This window comes from Rhinolophus sinicus, chromosome 1 (assembly GCF_057876585.1).
Source record: "Rhinolophus sinicus isolate RSI-liver-muscle chromosome 1, RSI-T2T, whole genome shotgun sequence".
NCBI classification, from domain to species: Eukaryota; Metazoa; Chordata; class Mammalia; order Chiroptera; family Rhinolophidae; genus Rhinolophus; species Rhinolophus sinicus.
This window is the reverse complement of record NC_142501.1, coordinates 202,574,296-202,594,151: the sequence shown is the minus strand read 5'-3', so window position 1 is coordinate 202,594,151 and position 19,856 is coordinate 202,574,296. Positions and strand designations below refer to the sequence as shown.

At 35.7% G+C, this 19,856-nt stretch overlaps 1 protein-coding gene across 3 annotated transcripts in view; it reads left to right on the top strand.

The window, feature by feature from the left end:
* SLIT2 (slit guidance ligand 2) overlaps positions 1 to 19,856 on the top strand; it is a 331,024-nt gene that overhangs the window by 8,472 nt on the left and 302,696 nt on the right. For all 3 annotated transcript variants that reach the window (XM_074321782.2, XM_019743903.3, XM_019743900.3), the window contains one exon: positions 7,303 to 7,374. In XM_074321782.2, coding sequence (XP_074177883.1) covers positions 7,303 to 7,374 — 72 coding nt within the window. The remainder of the gene's footprint in view (positions 1 to 7,302; positions 7,375 to 19,856) is intronic.

The window sequence follows — 19,856 nt, the reverse complement described above, 5'->3', positions numbered from 1 at the left end:
GTCTTAGAGAGTTAAAAAAAAAAAATCATGTTGGGACCCATGACTCTTGTGTGTTGGTGTAAAGTTCTGTTGTCTGCCTATAGGATTATGCTGCAGTCATTAAAGTTCTTCTATTTTATGGCCTTCTGAGGAGACCCAGGCCACCTCAGTGTTTCACTAGAGAAAATCATCTGCTTCTGCAAGTTCCTTGACAACACAAATGCAAGAGCATGAGAAAGTTTTTGAAATTTTCTTAGCGTGGTTAAAAAAAAATTTAGGACATTTTGTCCTAAATGCAATGAAATGCTTAGATGCAAAATTAAATGCTTATATGCCTCGATTATGTTAATGAGAACCAATAACCTACCACAGACTACCTTGGATATTAGGCTTTTCATTAACTTTATAGTCATTTTATACCCTTACAATCAGGAAATCGCAGAAGTGAAAAAGACAAGGGCTTGGGCTGTTTTTCTCTTCTTACTAATAATGTGTAAAGGTGTGCTTTTACAACAGATTTGGTTTTAAACTCACCCAGTTTGAGTCTCTTTGGAATTGAAATTGCAATTTTCCTCCTAACTTTGTCATTTTATATCTATTGTTACTTGAACAGTGAGTCCTGAAAATATTATTAAAAGCATGAAGCCATGTACGGAATCCTGTTCATTTAGCTATTTTAAAGTTTCTACCAAGATGATAATAAAAACACCCATTTTAATTTGCAAAAGCCTGAATCCCTTTAAAGGGGAGACTAAATTTGACTAAGCACTACACTGTCATGAGAGGATATGTAAAAGGTGCGTTTGTTATTTTGTAAGGTGGTGCTGAAGGGGCTCTCCTATGCGGGGATGCTATCCTAAGCGAGTGGCAGCCAGTGGGAGGCTGAGACCCTGGAAGTTTGGTTGTAGGTCGTTAACACATGAGTTCAAGTAGAGAATATGTTGTGGAACAGGTCTGAACGAAAGCGCCGCTTATCCCCTGCTCAGCAAGGATGTAGAGAATCCCTCTTCTGACTAATCCTACAAGTTTATAGGCAACACATAACACATTCCTTTGCTTAAAGTAAGGGCAAACTCACATGCTCATTTCCTTGGAAAAGAATGCAAACTCATCTCAAAAGAATTGTTCTCTGGCAACTGTACACCCAAGTTCAAAATTAGTGCGGCGATTTTCTTGGGAAAGGTCTTTAAAGAACGTATCAAACGTAGTAAACAGAGGCTGAGTATGTACACTGCATGAGATAAAAATGTTCAAGTATATATCACTTCATCTGTGACATCGATTAAATGTCAATTATTCTTGCCTGTTGACAAGCGATATTGAACTATTTTAAATTCTGTTTACTGACTGGCCTCATAAGTCTTTAATGCACCCGCACTGTTAGAAGTTTAGAACAGTAACTCCATCTGCGAGGGTTTCTCATGCAACCTTTTTTATGGGCCTTGAAGTTGAACGGTGGTGAGAAGGCCTGTTTGCTCTTCGTGGACCGTTTTATAAATTCTGAAGCCGCAAGGCTGTTTATTTTTCCCACATCTGTTTTGGGCTCATCCTTTGTGATAGTGTTTGCTGGATGCTGTGTCTTTTATACCTCTCCTGAAATGGGTAGTTTAGTTTGCACTGTTACAATGTATTTGTGGAAGCAGCGAATGTCAAATATTTTACATTGAATTCTGTCTTTCATTCCTGTTGGATACCTTTCTGCTTGAATTATGCCTTCTAGACTGAATTTCACAATTTTACATGGAGTGAGAGACTTTCCTGCATAGATTGTGTATTGCTCTTATCTTTTTTTTTTTTAAAGCCATTTTTATCTGCTGGACTAGAAGGAATATTGGTGAAAATGCAGTCAGAATGAAAGTTTGGCAACTATAGGGCTGATTTGGTATTCATACAGTTGGAATATTGATTTAAGATAACATTTACAAAAAAATGTATTTGATTTGTCCTCTTTGCAGCATCCATCCACTCTGGATGCAGGTGGGTGTTTCTGAAGCTCCAGCTGGGTGCTCCTGCTCTGGGTTCTGGCAGAGGAGCACAGGGTGTGGGTAAGCTAGACGCCCCTCTGCTTAGGCACCTCATAATTTTGTGTGCTGTCGCTTGGTGACCCATAGACCATGCCAAATACTCACTGGTTGCACTGTTGATTATGCTTTTTAATCAGATCCAAACCTCCCTTTTAAAATCAGAAACATTACCTAAGGGTAACATCAGAAAACCCTCGGTTTTCAAATCCACTGTGAGATCGTGTGCAAATTGCTTCATATTGGGACAGAGCTAATGATTATATCTCATGCTGGTGGCATGTGAGTTAAGTAAGATAATGCTTTGTGTAGTTTCACAAAGTGCTTGCCACATCATTGGCACTTAACAAATTTATGTATTTCTTTATGTATTTCAACAGTTCCTATTTTTCAAAAGCTCACTTTAAGAATTATTTTATATTATTAAGCTGATAAAATGTGTACATAATAAATTTGACTTTTATACATTCATGTTTACTACCGTTTTCATTCTGATTTTCTCATCATGTAATCAATAGAAAGGATGTGAAGAAAGTACAAAATCCCCTTTTGTTTCAGAGTATTTCTCATGATCTCTCTGAATCTATAGAGAAATACCAAGAAATAAGGAGAGTGAAGTGGAAGCAACAGTCTTACTAAGTTTTGATCTCTCTATCAGGAAGTATAAAAGGTGAAATTATCATTGCTATCACTGCCGAAAATACAAAATTTATTTTATTCACCTACTAGTGTGTAACTTACAAATCTTTGTTTTAAAAATGTTAGGATAAAAACATTTTAGAAAACAAGTGGAAATTCACCAGAGAAAAAAGGCATTTATGCATGAGTCATAGATTATAAATAATAGACTTTTTAAGGCAGTGTTTATCAAATACTCGTTACAGACCAGGCCCATTGCTAAAATACCTTATATTTACAATGACAGGTAAATGTGAGGCAGACATTTTTCACTGGCTTTGGTAAAGTTGTTTTCTCTTCACATTTTGGCAAGGGTGGCAAACCTTGATTGAACTGAAGTGAAAGTTGAAACAATAAGAGACCACAACCTGTATAGGTGGGCAGATCAGCAACTGTCAGATCCTAATTTGAAACAATGCATGTCAATAATGCTTAGGTTGCCCTTCAAATTGAGGTTGTTAAGTGTCAGTATTTCAGAGGCCATTGGTATTTTATGTGATCTAGAAAGATAATTCACCGCACCGAGGTCACAATCAGAAGTAGCCCATGGCACGGAAAGTCCCTCATTTTTGCCCTAAGAAAACGTGTCTCAGAGACGCATATGACACACCTTTCTGAAACCATGAATTACCATCCAGAGAATTCCCAATCAACCCTGAGATCTTGTGGGCAGATTCCATCGAGCTGGTGATGACACAGAGTTGGATATCACTAAATCTGTGTTTTCTGTCCTTGGGCATAGTTGAGTGTTGTTGCTCAGAATGGTGGGTAACTGACCCACGTTGTATTCTTAATGGAGCTAATTTATGCTGGTTCCTATAAATCCTCCTGTGAGAAATAATACCTTTAGTTCATGGTGTGCTATTTTCCTCTTCTGGGACTATCTGCTTTGAACTTCTTTAGCTCATTTACATCAGCGATTTTATGGCACTGTCATCTTCCAGCTGCAAAGAAGTATTCTGTGACATTAGAAGAAGCTAGGTTACTTTTTCTCCAGCCCTGTTTAGAAATCATTATGCATCTTAATAGTCTTTAAAGTAATTCTGGATTTTTTTAAAAAAAGAATTCTCTTGTTTAAGGGTTTTATTTCTGGTCGTTGTCCAAGAATTTCTGATTTTAATTTTTTTCCTTGGTTCAATATTTTGGAACAGTTTCACTTTTTATCATAATGTTTGCATTTCCATTTTTTCATAGTGGTGATGGAAGAGTGAATAAAAGAACTGGAACCATAAGTGTATTAATATTGTTTTAAGGAAAAAAACATGGTCATCCTGTTTTTCTCTGCATGTTACCACATCACTTATCTGCTGTGTATTTTTTTATGATACTGTGATGTCCTATACTCATGATCAGTTTAGACATATTAAGACCATTCATAATAATTTTCATGAAATAATGATAAATGACCTGAATGCAGAGAAAAATAAATGCATTTTCATTTTTTTATCAACTGTAGGTATTTTAAGTAGATTTAAAACAGTGAGCTGAACATAGAGCCAGTTTTTTTTTTTTTTTAATAAAACTTGGTGTTTTATTTTAGATATTTAAGAAAGAAGCTATATGAAACTATATTTCCCCCAAAGAAAGACTGTTGAAAAGGAATTTTTCAGCATTGTATTATTTTGAATTACTGTTTAGGAATGTTTAGACTGTGTCTCTTTGAGAGAAGTGATTCAGAGTATATTTTCTGGAGTCACCCACATGAATTCAAATTATATCTCTACTTTCTCGGTGCTGTGTGCCTCCCTCCAAAACAGCAGTACCGTGTTTCCCTGAAAATAAGACCAGATCTTCTATTAATTTTTGCTCCAAAAGACGCACTAGGGCGTATTTTCAGGGGATGTCTTATTTTTTCATGTACAACAATCTATTCAGATACAGTCATGTCATCTTCTTCTGGAACATCATCATACGTGCTAATTGCATCCATCTGGCTGATGATCTTAACTGGGGCTTATTTTCGGGCTGTGTCTTATTTTCAGGGAAACAGGGTAGTGCCTACTCATGAGGTTGTTCTGAAGAATGAATGAGATGACTTACGTAAACCTCTCAGAACAGTGACCTTCGCATCGTAAGCCTATGTGATACGTTGTTAGCTGTTACTTCTAGAGTGAGTTAAGAACCACTGGGGATATGAGAGTCATCACGAAGATAATACTGCTCGCACCCAATCTGAAATCTCTACACCCTCACAATATCAGAAATTGTACTGATATAGGCCCGTTAACCAAAAACCAGGTAGCAGCCATCGATCACTTGTATATCTGAATTTGTTTAAGTATATTGAATTATTTGCAATTTCTAGATGAGGCTGAGAATGGCGAGAGTGGGGGAGGGAGGCTGATGGAAGGAAAAGGAAGTACTGGTTGTCTCGCACATGAAGGCAGGTGTGCTGGGGTTTGGCTTTCTGGGGAGGGACATAAATGCTAAGGCAGGTACCGCAAGGAGCATGCCAGAGTAAACTTGGCCAAATATACCATGCGAACCGTACGGCGTTGCTGATCAAAAAGAGTAGTCTTCTTATTCAGCATTTCCTGAGAACCTACTGGGTGTCAGGGAAGAATGCCAGGATGAGGTCTTTATACTCAAAGGGCTGCAGCCTCGTGGAAAGCAGACCAGCACGTGAGTATAACAGTGTGAGGGACTCTCAGCTATGAAATGCCGTGGGGACATGGGGACGCAGCCAAGGAAGGAACTAACTGTGTAGAGGAGACTCCGGAGTTCCACAGAGGATGTAGGAAAGGACCATTTGGAGAAAAGGGAAAGCACTCTGTACAGAGAGCTGTCTCTGCAGGGACGGGGCCTTGAAGGAGAATGCTTGCTGTGGCTGGAGAATCCTGGACGATGTTTGTTAGTCCGATGGTTTGGATCAGATTATGAAAGCTCATCTCTGCCCTGTAGAAATTCGGATTGGCTGTTTGGATAATGTGTGTGGGGGGCGGGGAGGGGTGACAGGGTGGGGAGGTCTTTTCAAGAGTGGTTGCTTCCCTAGAAAAATTCTCATTGCCCCTCTTGTGAACATTTGTAATCTATTCTTTCTGAGAGGAAAATATAACAAGGTCATAAGTAAATGATAGTTATTAGAAATGTACACTAGTAGACTCTGGAAGCATTCCTTCCTCAGAACCGTGCCCAGCAGAGAAAAATAAATAAATAAAAGCTGTTGTTCCCCTTCAAATTTAACCTCGTTATGTGCTTAATTCGTAAAAATTCATGTAAGTGGGAAATAAGTGTACCCTTTCACCACTAATTTTACTGTTTTCTCCCTAATTGTCTTGGCATACTTTTTTATGAGTATCCATTTTATTAAGTGCTGAGAATGTTCTGTCGATGACCAACATCGTCATAATATGAGTTATGTAACCAAAGTTATGGTTGACGTCATTGCTTCATGGCATTTTAGGGTTGGAAGAAGTTCTGAAGTTCACCTGGCCCAACTTTCCACCTAATGCAGGATTTCTTTTTATTACATCCTTTGCAGGAAAAAGAAAAAAAAAAATGTATAGCCTCTGCTTGAATATGTGTGGAAGGAGTTGAGAGTTTCTCAAGGCAGATAATTCCACTTTTAAATAATCTCTGATTCCTGGCAGGTCTTTCTTATGACCTGCTTTCCTAACAGTTACAATACCTGTGCCATTTCTGCCCTGTGGAGACCAAATAAGTGTAATTCTGCTGTCAAAATTGATATGTCCTCTTTTCTTGTCCCCTTAACATTTATCTTTAAGACTTAAGAAATACCTTCCAGTTTCTTAAGTGTGACAGTAGTTTCTGGACCCCGTGACGCTTTTCTAGAGCGACATAGCAACTTGTAAATCATTTAAGTGTGCATTTTGCATCCGCTTGTCATAATTTTATTTAAATTGGGGAAGAGCAGAGAGAGAGACATTTATTTTTGCTGAAATGGTAAATTGTACACCTGAAAAGAGTGGGATTGGGATGTTAGTATATGGCTGACGTCAAATTCTTTTTTAAAACCTTTAAAATATTCCGATATCAGTTAAACATTTTGAGAACATAATTTAAACATTTTGGACACCACTTAGTTAAACTCAGCCTGAAATTCAGTTAAGGGTCAAGAACTGCAGTTGAGGTTTGAACTTTTTGGTCTTCTTCTGATTTTGCCTATCACACTGACACTTTCGCACACTTTTTTTCTTTTCTCCTGAAACTAACTGAAAAGCTAACAAAACTGTCATTTCCATCTCCCCACAGTGCCTTGGCTGAAAATTTAGGTCATTTGGGACTTTGTATGCATTAGGTTAGGGCACCATTTACTGTGGTATTTCTGATGTATGTTGAACTCTCGCCTTACCTAGACACAGAGTCTGAGTCAAGAAATCTTTTTTCATTGTGTATATTCTGGTTGACTGATGTTGCAAGGGATGTGAATTTAGAGTTGAGGCCCCAGTAATCGTCATCTGAGTACGCATAATGGAAAATTGCTTTAAAGAGTTATGTAACAAAAGGTGTACCCAACTTATGATTTGCAATGCTTGAATTCTTTTGAATGTCATTTCATTCTTTCCTGAAATACAGGATGAGACATGACACTACCAAATCACAGTCTCATTGTTGGATATTTTCTCTGTAACATATGCTTTTTTTTTTTTTCCCCTCTCAAAAGGCGTTTAAACAGAAATCACCTTCAGCTGTTTCCTGAGTTGCTGTTTCTTGGGACTTCGAAGCTATACAGGCTGTAAGTAGACAGAAATCGTTATTGTTACTTTGGGTAGTACCTTGTGTTTTATTAAATACATTTTGGATTTGTTTCTTCGTGCTTTCCTGGAATTTATTCACCAATAGATTAATGGGTTAAGAATTTGCCTTTTTTTTAATTGTTATGGAAATTTATGATTGGTTTTCCAGTGATTCCAGTTGTTTTATTTGGTTAGCTTTTACTGGTTTATATACAGAGGGTCCCAAAAGACTATATACACATTTTAAAAAGGAAAAAACTGTATTAAAATTGTAATACAAAGAATGACACTGGCATTCATTTGATTAACACCATCTTTTGAGCGAGTGTCACACTTACCTTACACGTTGCTGTGTAATTCAACTCAACTTTGAAAAGTAATGCGTAGATAACATTTCTTAAAATGTATATATATTTGTTTTGGCACCCCTGGTATGTGTTATGGTAATTGTATTATTCTTTTTCAGTCATGTGATGATGAGATTTACCTGACTTCTTTGTGGAAACTTTTGATTAAGTTCTGAAGGGAAACACTGCCACTACACTTCCTCTTCAGAGGAAGTTGGCAGTGTTTTCTTGTAAAATTGAAGTTCTTAATGTCAGCTTTTTAAATATTGTTTCTGTACTTGACTATGTTCATTACTCTGGAAATATTATTATAAGGTATTTAAAGGGGGCTGTAAATTTCCTCTTATATGTTCCTTTTAAGGCCATAATTCCAAACTCTGCAATATGAATGACTATAAGGGTTTCATATCCAATACGTCATTGACTGTTAACGGAAGTAACTTGGTAGGAAGGAGCGTAATGTGAGTTTTAAGCAGGATTGGTTTTTCTTGCCTGAAATGCTTCTTTGCTGATCTAATGTATAATAGTGAAAACACATTTTTGAAAGCTTTTAAAATTAAATTTTCAGCCTTGTGAATGGTTTTGTGCAGATGGGAGATAAACTACAAAGTGTTGAGAAAATAAATAGCAATGGTTATTGATGTTCATGGACGCTGTGAAAAAGCCGCTGGTCTGTGTAGAATAAACTGCTCAGCATGGCCCCCACCTTGATGGGGGGAAGTCCTGTATGTTCCTGTCTGTAGGGAAAGTGAGCAGAGTGCTTTTTCTGAACCTGACTTTGTAGCCACGGCTTTGCAGCCTACTAGTTCAGTATTGTTACCAACTTCAGAATTAGGAAGACCGTTTCCCCCACAGCCCTGCCCACCATTGGAGCCAGGATCTCTGTTCTGTTCTCCTCATAACCTTCCCTCACTAGAGAGAGAACCTTTCTAATAGGCGAAGACGTAGCCCACTAACACACCAGATGTTTCCCTAGAGTCTGACTTTCCTGATGTTGTTCCTCTAAGGATAGCCCAAGACACCCAGCACTCTCTTTCTTCTTTGTGTTCCCTGATGCTTAATTGGCTCAATTTAAGGAAATTAAAAAAGAAAAAAAAAAGAAAAAAAAACAAAACAATAAAAAACAAAGAAACCTGGAGACTTCCTTTTTAACAAGAGTTGTCTAGGGAGTATTTTAACCAAGGAAATAGGAGGTAAGCTGTTTTAAAGATTATATGTATATGTATATATATTGATGCTTGTATTTACATATATGGTCTTTGTTTCCAAGAAGGGCCACAGAGATGGGTTTAATAGTATTCTACTTTCTGCATTAACTGTTGGTGATTGTGGGGACTTTGAAGAATTGATTTCAAGGCTAGTATACAATGAGCGCTGTTCAAGTACTACTTTGCGAATAGTGTGCACATAAAAACATTCCACATTGTCTAGGAAATTATCTATTTTCTATGAAGCTGTGAAAGTATAATTTAAACAGAATGACTGTCATCTAGCATTAAAATTATTAAGTTGAAGAAACAGCAACACTCTCTGAGAAACAGGAGTGTTTGATTTTTAGTCTACAAGTACTTGTATTAATTTTCTTAGGAAGCTTTATTTAAGGTGGTGTAATCCAGTGCAGAGCCCTCTATCAGCTAGCCATATTCCGTTGCCTTTTTTTTTTTTTTTTAACAATATTGCAGAGTGGACCAAGGAGTGTTCTTTGATGTTTTGTTGTGATTTTATGATGCTGCTATATGAAAGATGGATATTTCAAACCTTTAAAAAGTGAATTAAAGAAACAGAATCCATACAACTATAAGGCAACATTTCCTAGTTATTTAAAAGCATTTTTAAAAATTGGGAAAATGGGTAGCTAGAAAGTGTATTCAGAGTTATGATGTGCCTGTTTGGCTCAAAGGACTCCTCCTGGGGAATAATGGCAAATAAAGTTGTGTTTGTATAGGTGGGACTGGTTGTAAGAAGACCTTTTGAATGCTCTGATATTCCTGAAACTAGAGCTGGATGGCTTCATGTTTAATATTGATTGGGTTTTGACACCTGACATAGACACCGGATACACATAGACACATGGAGATTTCATTTTTTTCCTGCATCCTCACATTAGGAATCTTCTTTGGAGTAGAAGGACTGTTGTCTCACTTGAATTAGATTTAGTGGATCGTTAGCAATGACCTTTCTCTTGAGAGGATGGTTATAAGCTTCATGTGACCACTTTTTAATGATGGTGATCACCAAATTAAACAGCCATCATTAAGAATCTTTAAGAAATAAAGGAACAAAAACTTGTGAAGTTGACTGACTGGTTAGTGTAATTTCCAAGAGTAGGGATGCAAGTTCAAATTTTCTTCATATAGATAGAGGTGCCTAGTAGCTCATCCCAAAACAATTGTTCTAGCAGATGAAAAAATGTGCCCAAGTCTCTGTACAAAAATGTCCTTTAAAATGCTCATTTAAAAAATGAATCTTTCATAAGAAGGCTAAATGACAGAACAAAGGATACAGGGTTTTGACAAATAATAGGGAAAATATGTTGGGACATGGAAAGTGTTTGGTGGTTACATATACATACATATACATAAGTGATCCATAGTGTCCTTACTATATAATGTAACAGAGACATACACATCTAGAATTAATGAAAGAAACACATTTAGAAGTTATTTTCTCTTTATAAATTATTACATAATGCTAATTAACATCTCTGTTTCTTTCACCCTTATTTAATGCTATTTTTTCCTGATGTATAATCAATGAACATGCTCACTAGTTTAGTATATAGTTCATACGCCGATGTTTGATTTTTTTTATTGCTCACTTCGATTACCAGCTGATATACTGGACATTATGTGGATTTTGTGTGTGTGTGTTATTTTGTAATGAATAATCACCATTTGACTGTTGGCTGTAAATGAGAAGCCAGGTGAAGAAGCATACACGCTGTATTTTGGACTTTAATGCAATGCAAACGAAAAAGAGGGTACACTGTATATGAATTATGATTTGACATGGTTGATTGCTGCGAGCGGCCAGATATGCCTTTCCTTTGCTGTCTGCTCCAATTTCTCTCCGGACGGGGTAAGAGCTCTCCATGTTCAGGTCAAGATGTTTGCTCAGAAATAGTAGTCCACTTGCAGCTGTGTTTGTTGGAGCAGGAGACTAGTTTAAATAGCATTACCATTTATCCAGTCCATTAACAGAACTCTGTAAAATAATACCAACTCTGCATACACTACAGGACAGTATAATAAAATTACAAGCCCTTGTTGGCAGATGGAAAATCTAAGTAAAGGGAAAGTAAAGGAAAGGGCCATAGGTTGGAGGTTAAAAGAGACAGTACGTAGTTTTCTTAGCTTACGTAGATACCCATCCTCCCCTTTGTTCCTCCTGCAAAACCGAGGTTGCATTTTTATTATCAGTTTAAGCGTAGAGAAAATTATTTTCAGAGCAGGCTGGAGCTGGTTAACTCACAGAGATTTCAGTGGCTTTTAAAATGGACGATCAGGATTGATGGAAATTTATGAGTAGCAATTATATATATGAGTGGCACATACAAATCTTCCTGATAAATGTAACCTTAAAGGTAACTTACCACTGAGTGAATCACACTTTTCAACTTGAGTTTGCAGCTACTAATCCGGGCTCATTAGAGAGGAATTTCATTGGTAGGACTGCGGTTGAGTATTTGGTTATAAATATTTGTTTTGTGGTTTTCAGTTTATTTCTTTGAGTATTATTATATTTACCCAGGCATCTAACACAAGCTTAAGTATCCAAAGCATGCAGCAAAAACTCATTTTTCACTTGTATCTACCAAAACAAAACAAAACTAACAAAAATAAATACATAGGTCCCAGTGATTCATTTTCTTTACTTCTTTGAATAAAAGTTTTTGTTTCTAGTTCACAAGTGGTATTTATTATTCCCCAGTGAGCTTTGGAACCATGAAATTATCTAACATTATAAATAGTAATTTTAAATCCAAGGACTCTTTTTATGGCCTAGCGACTACTTACCTGAGACAAATAGATTTTGACAGCTTAATTTGATTGGTCAAGTCACAATTTATTTGCTGTCATATAGAATCTCAGAGTCTCAGAGTTGTTTTTGATAATAATAATTGGAATAATTTTAGAGAAAAATTTAATTTTTTTGTTTTACGAAGGTAAAAATTAATTTGCAAAGCATAGCAAACATACAGCTAAGCAAGCTTTATTTCTTTTTTGCTTAGTCCCATAGAAGGAGCCTTAGTTTTTGTTTTTTAATAGTTGTAAGAGTAACACACAGTCATTATTAGAAAGGTTTAGGCAATTCAGAAAAATAGAAAAGAAGTTGAAATTATTGATTATTCTACCACCCAGAAGAAGTAGAAATTATTCATTATTCTACTACCCAGATATAATCACTAGTATAATTGTCAGTAATTAACTTAGTTTTCTTTTTCTGTGGTTATGCATATAAATTCTGGTATACATATATTATGAAAATATTTTTGGTTTTATATTCCCAAGGCCTAGTGTAAGGCTTGACCTTTCGAAGGCTCTCAGTAAGTGTTTGATGTATTGAATTAAATCTCTGTCGGGTTCAGCGTTTGTAACTTGAATGAGCAAATAGTGACACTGGGAAGGCATTATGAATAATGGAGAACCAAATTAAATGTAAAGGATAACTTGGCTAATTAAATGTGTAGTTCCCTTAGGTTTTCTAAACATGAAAGGGTTTTGGTAGACACAACAAAATCAAAATGACCCATGTTTCACCTAAGCAAAATACACCTTAATTTACTATAATACTATACTTATGTAAAAGTAACGCCCCAGTTCTCTGATGTCAGTTTAGTCTCATAAGAGTCTTATATTCGAGGATGAAAGCAGCATACAACAGTGGAGACCCAGTAAAAATCCCCCTTGAATTAATGTCTGCCAGCTCTGATTAAAGTGTGGGCGCCTAGAGGTGTCAGGTGCCATAGTTTCCTGCTTCATTTTACTCTTGGCCTGTTTGGCCCCTGCCACAATAAATCCGACAGTGGTTGTGCAGGAATTGCAGGTTACAGTTGCTAGGGTTACCGTTGTCCAGCCAGATCTACATCATTACTTATCTAGTGAGCTGCCATGATAGCTACCGCTGCTCTCTATGGCTGAGGCTGTGAGACCAGAGGAGAGAAGCACTTCTGAGTGGTGTGCCTGTGTTATCATGGTACAAGGATACACTGTATTGTTCCTACTAATACTATGCTGAGGGGGACACATTGACTCTCTTTAGCTTTGAAAACAAAGAAGCCATGAGAGAGACGACACTTAGAAAAGTGTGAACTGTCAGCAATGATTAAAACACCAAGTCCCTTATTATTTATTGAGTAACATATTAATTGATAAGTATTATTGGACCCAAAGGACCCTGTTTTTGCCACTTCAAAAATAGAGATACACGAGAAGGATTTAAAGAGCTTACTATGATATAACCAAAGGTCTGTTTTTAAGAAGGTAGACAAAAGACTGGATATACCAGAATCTGAACACACTTCCCAGTAGCCATTACCACTTTCTATGAAAAGAAAAGGCCAAGCCATTGAATAGGACCTCCTTTTGATTTTGGTTTTAAATTGACATGTAATCCTATGGTGTAGATGTTATAAATCCAATGAAGATTAAGATTGTAGTTGAGATTTTTGCCAGGCCTTGTGTTGCTAGTTTTCACTTCAAAGGGCTCTCTTGGAGAAGACTGGTTGCTGGAGAAAAGTCAGAACTTGGCAGATTTCGGCAGTTGCCCATCCACAGCGTAGTTTGTGGCATCAGAGAGTTAAGTGCAAGATCTTTCCTACTCCAGTGTACGTACTTGTTTAAATGTTGCTTTCACAAATGTAACTTTCTGTCTCCACCAACACTGTACTCCTGGTATATCAGCTTGAATTGTGTTAGACACTGGACAGGAAAACTGGCGTAATACCCTGTTTCCCTGAAAATAAGACCTAGTTGGACAATCAGCCCTAATGTGTCTTTTGGAGCAAAAATTAATATAAGACCCGTTATTATATTATATTATATTACATTACATTATATTATATTATATTATATTATATTATATTATATTATATTATATTATATTATAGTAAAATAAGACTGGGTATTATGTTAATTTTTGTTCCAAAAGACACATTAGAGCTGATTGTCCGGCTAGGACTTATTTTTGGGGAAACATGGTACGTGGCCCCACATGCGTGTGGGATCTGTTGGCCTCAACCATCGCCAACATCTGACCTGTAATATGTAAGTTAAAGAGTAGAGAGTTTGTTGAGAGTGTTTCTGAAACATAAATTTAAGTAGGTGGTTTTCAGATCAAATATATATCATTGGAGTCACATCCTCAGGGAATATTTATGATTTGACTGTAAATCATAAAATTGCCACTACAGTCCCAAGATTATAACTCGGTGACTGAAATTTACATAAATATTAATTTTAGGAATAAGTGTCTATAGCGTTTCAGTTCTATTTAACTAATTTTAATGTATTTACTTTCTGTTTTAAAACCCTGAATTAATTTATATCATAAGAGAGGTGGCATAAAATACGAGTGTTCAAATGCCCACTCAGATATTAGAGGCTCTTCTGTCTTTGGAAATCAGTTGTCACCTCTGGAGTTAAGTTCCCTTACTTGTAAAATGTGAATGATCATATTTAACTCCTGGGGATATTGTAAATTGTAATTTAGATTCTGTATTCAAAGGAACATTATCAACTTTCAAGTATGATAGAAACTATATCTGTATGATTATCATCCTCCCATTGCAAAATAAGATAAAAATGATAGTCATACAGATGTCCTTGCTACTTGCCCACAGTCAGCAAATCTGGCTCAGGTTCATCTCTCTCTTGCATTTTTTCTGTAATAACATACATAGGCTTAGCCACATTTATTTTTATTGTTTTTACCACTACAAATTAACATAAAATGTACATTTGCACCATTGTATTTCTCCTTATTTGGCCACTCAAGGTATATTAAAGCCAGAATGTCTTTAATAAGATCTCTTTACCCTCTCCTAGTTTATGATTCATACAGTTTTAAAATTCCTGTATCAAATGAAACAGGGATAGAAGCAGAGACTGTGACTCAGGAACTACTTATGTTAGTCCACAAATTTAAATTATTGTTTTAATGATGTGTTTCCCTTAATAACACAAAGAAGGAAAAATATGAATTAGTTAAAAAATGCTGAGTGAACTCCTTAAATTATAGGTAAACTATTCTGAAAGTTATTTGGAAGATATACGTACATTCCTAAAGGGCATTTTTATTACTAATTAAAATTTTAATTTTTAAAACAATATAAGCTCATTAACCCACTGATCTTTTAATATACAGGTATGATTTAATCTGGGGGACATTCTGTTATTTTTAATAAACTACACGTGATTTCAGTGCATTTTGAGATTAAACATTATGTCAAAATGCAGTGCAAAGTGCAAACCTTTTAGCACTTTGGATTTAAACAACATTTGATAATGAAATAGATTTGAGCTAGAAGTTATTTTTGTTTTGCTTTAATCATAACTCCAGTGTGTATGTCCTGTTCGTTCTCTGTTACCCATAACCAAATTGATTGACCTCACTGATTTTTTTTTATAGAAGTTTAACCTTAAAATATCGAGTAAATTGGGATACAAGAAACTGGACAGGAGTTAAAAAAAAAAAAAAAGTAAACTAAATTCTGGAGAAATAAGCGCGATGAAAAGTATTATAAAAAGGCCTGTCGGCAACATCCGTGGCCTAGGGTACGACATGGCAGTGTGAAATGTTATTAAGAGAACATCTGTGCCTCTTGAAATATCCCCCGAATGAATGTGCACAGCTAAGTACGGCAACTTGATTTAAGTGTTTAAAAAAAAAAAAAAATTAAAAAGAGAGAAATAAATAAGTCTGGAAACAGAAGGGGGAAAGATAGCTTTGCCCCCGTCGTGATAGGTTTCTTCTACTCGTGAAAGATTAAAGCCTGAAGTATGTGAATAGCTGAGAACAGCACAGAGAAGGGTTGATTGCTTCCCCTCCAACAGTTCCAATTGATTGAAAAAAAAAAAAGCCTAATTTCAAGTTCTGTTTGTTCTATGTCTTAAACCATCCGAATTCTCTTTTAGGGCTGGAGGAATGCTCGGGAGGAAAAAGAATCCAAAGGATAAAAAGTCATTGCAAGCCAACAATTGTTCCTAATCCTCACAAAATGCTGGAGAAATTAAATTTATTCTTTATTGCTCCAAGTGTTACCTAGGTCACTGGGCGATGGGAAAATTGGACTGGAAGTCGAGTAGGCACAAGCTTTGTTTTGTGTCTACAAGCTTAACCTTCGACACCACGAGGCATCTTGGAGTGTTGTGGGAACTGGGTTCACAGCTTTAACACCAAGACGTTTATTACCCCAGGTTTATAATAGGCTGTGCTGTCAGGAGATGAAAATGCTGTGTTTACATTTTGGTGTTAAATGATCATTTAATTAACACCTAAGGAAAAAAAGAAAAAAACTTGTGAGATTCCTAGTAGCTTTCATTGTTGGTTTCCTGGGAGGTTTTAATATCCAAGTTTCATTGAGATTTCTTTTTGTGAGGAGAGACACAAAAGACATTATAAACTTTTTAAGGAAGACGAACAGTTTAACCTTGACCTTTTTTTCCCCCCTAAAATATTAATTTAAATTACATTTTAAACTTGGTGTGCTTGTGTAAAAGGTGTCTAGACTAATGTGTTAAAAATACCTCTTAATCGAACACTTTATTTTTGTGTAAACATTTAGCATTTACATATTGTTTAATTTAAATTCTAAACTTTCTGTGGTAAAACACTTGAAATTGCCAGTTAGTTTACCTGAAGAAGTTTAATATATTTAGAATACTAATTAGACATATTTTACATATTTTAAACTACCACTGTAGTTACTTTGTATTAAGAATCAGGCTTAAAATAGGTCATTATAGGCCAGCAAATTCAGTGGGGAAAAAAGGTGGTCTACATCATTTTTATATCGTCATCATCATTATTTAATTGGAGATAATTACTGTAATATAATGAAAGAGGTTTATACTGCCTGTGGACAATAGGAAAAACGATGCCATTAATATGAAAATTCAAATCCAGTTCCCTTATTACTAAAAAATTAGATGTTATCAAATGCTTTAATTTATTCTTGATCTTTTATTAAAATAGTTACCTAAAAAGGAACGGTCTTGAAGCCAGTTAATAACATTTGGAAAATATAATATGTACTGCCAAGGGCAGCTGCACACTCAGTAACACTTTCTTCTTCTAAAAGTATTATTAGAAATTATATCTGTTACTCCTCTCATTTTATCTGGATATGCAACTCCACATTGAGGATATGAAACTTTTAAAAATAGGTATTTACTAAATACTTACTATTAAAGTAAAATCATTCTCAATTTTTCCAGAAATGGACATGCCATTACACTGCAGTTTTTCTAAGAACACTATTTTTATTCCTACTGAAGCTAAAAGAAAAAGTTCACCCTTTTTTTTAAAGTTTAAATTCAAAGGCCTCAGGATAAAACCTGCTTTTTTATATTATTCATGGTAAAAGAGTGCAAGGAGGATTGAATATTATTAAAATCGCTTAATAGAAAGCCCTGCTTTGAACCAAGAATTAAATTTTCATTTACAAAATACTACTGAACATTATGTAGGCATTTTGTACAATGTTACATGTTCTTCTATCAAGTTTCAGCTTTTCTCCAAAACTTTCCTCACTTTTCTTTTTTTTTAACTCACATTGATCTTTTCTTCCCAAAGCTACTTCTCCACTCACATTCTACTAACAAAAGACCCCAAGTGGGAATATTGCTTTAAACTTTATCTCCTTTACATAAGTATCCCCCTTTTGATTGAGGTAGTTGAAAGACACAAAATGCTCAGGAGTTAAAAAGTATAAAAGAGAAACAGAGAAAGAGAAGAGTGACAAAACCTGGTTATTTAACATACTGGATGTCTAGTACATTCTAAATGATACAGTTCATTAGACCAATTAATATTTTCAAAGCCAGCCGTGTGTGTGTGTGTGTGTGTGTGTGTGTGTGTGTGTGTGTGTGTGTGTTGGGATACTATGATATAGAGAAAGGTAAACATTTTTGTGACTATTCAGAATGCTTGAAGAATAAATATTTAGGGAAATTCTAGGAAACTTTGTTTAACATTGATAAATGTGTTGCTTTTACACTAAAAATGCCAGTGATACCTTCTTATACTAGAAAGTCAGTGTTAAAATTTTATGCATTAATTAGATGGAATCTCTAACTAGAAACTGAAAAGAGAGATTCCAAGATTTATTTTAGATAAAGTCTCCAGATTTGCATTTTAAGAAATAGGAATAACTGTTTTAAATACGCGTGTAAGCAATTATGCGTGTAACCAACATATTTGATAGTTATTCTATTGAAACCATTGTATATAATGAGATTGGTAGAGAGAATATCTAGAAATACTCTGTTCTACGCTGTAGTGATTAGGTTAGTTAAAATTAACTTCCTTTTGCATAAAACTTTTGCCTGACTTTCAGGACTGATTATAGCCTAGTTCTACATTACCTTTTTAAAATTTTATCATTGCTATCACAGTATATATGCTATGTCCCATGCAAGGTGATTTTCCTGATACTACTTGGAAATTTCCAGCACATTTCTGGACTCCTTGCTTCCAATTTATAGTATAACAGTTTACCCTCCTCCTATAAACCTCACTGCCTCACCTCAAATCTTTCTCACCTGTTTTAATTTTCTCCAAACGATCGCTCATCCATTAAATTGTAGTAGTTCTGAGTACCGACGGTTGTCTCAGGCTGCTAGGGTTTGAATCTCTGAATGTGTAACCTTGGGAATACAGTGGTACCTCGGTTTTTGAATGTCTCCATTGACAAACATTTCGATTTATGATCACCGTAAATTTTATGGATCTATGGTATCATTAGATAGTAAAATTCATGCTAAATTTGCAGTTTTGGGGGTTGACTTTAAAGGTCTGGAACAGATTAATCCATTTTGCATTACTTTCTATGGGGAAAGTGTGCCTCAGTTTTCGAACATTTCAGAACTCGAACGTTCTTCCAGAATGGAGTATGTTCAAAAACCGAGGTACCACTGTATCACTCAGTTACCTACCCTGTGCGTCAGATGCCCCTTGTATAAAATGAGGATGATAGTAGAATTTACATCATGGAAGTGTTGTGTGGCATAAAATTACTCACAAAATGATTAAAGTTTAGTATGATGTTTAACACATAATACTAAGTGCTAAGTATTTCATTTTTCATTTTTATTATTAAAACTACCATTATTATTATATGTGTCATATACAGTTCTGTTAAGTATTATTCTCTAATCATAACATGTGTTAACGTTGCAAAGACTCCTTATGTTTGTCTTTGTTTTACATATAACAGCTACCCTAGTTAGTGCAGGTTGGTTAATCAATGCTTTCTAACTGAATGTCTGATGGAGATTAAGCCTGAAAAAGACACTGACAGCAGTTTAATCTTGGAATGAAATACTTATGGCATGGGAAGAATACTGGAGCAGAATTCAGAAGACATACTAGTTATGTTCCTAGCTCTGCTGGTTGCTCGCTGCAGATTCTGAGCGAAGGTACTTGATCTCTTTTTGAGGAGCAGCTTCTTCACGTACTAAAGTACAGAGTAGGTCAAAGAAGAGAGGGGCCATCTCCGATGTGTTCACCATCATACCACCAGAATTTTGCACAAGGCCTCCTGGTCTCTAGTGGATGTTCCAACAGAGTTGATGGAGGGAGAGGAAATCAAAATATATCACAGATTTGTTCTAGCTCTTTTTCAAAAATTTATAAGGAACTCTGCACAGGACTTGGACAGATTATAATGGTAGAATTATTTATGGTAATAAGCCAGGAATTAGATAATCAGACTGTGGATGAATGAATTTGAGATTGTTCTCTCTCCTATTTAGAAAATAAAGGCAATTTCGTTACTAAATAAATATAGCCTGCTTGCATTTTGCGTGGCTTTGCTATTAAATAGGAATTGTTTGAAGGCTTAGTTTAAAAAAAACGATTAGAGGAGACTTGTTGGCTACCCTTTATTAAGTGGTAATCCTGATACTTGGTAA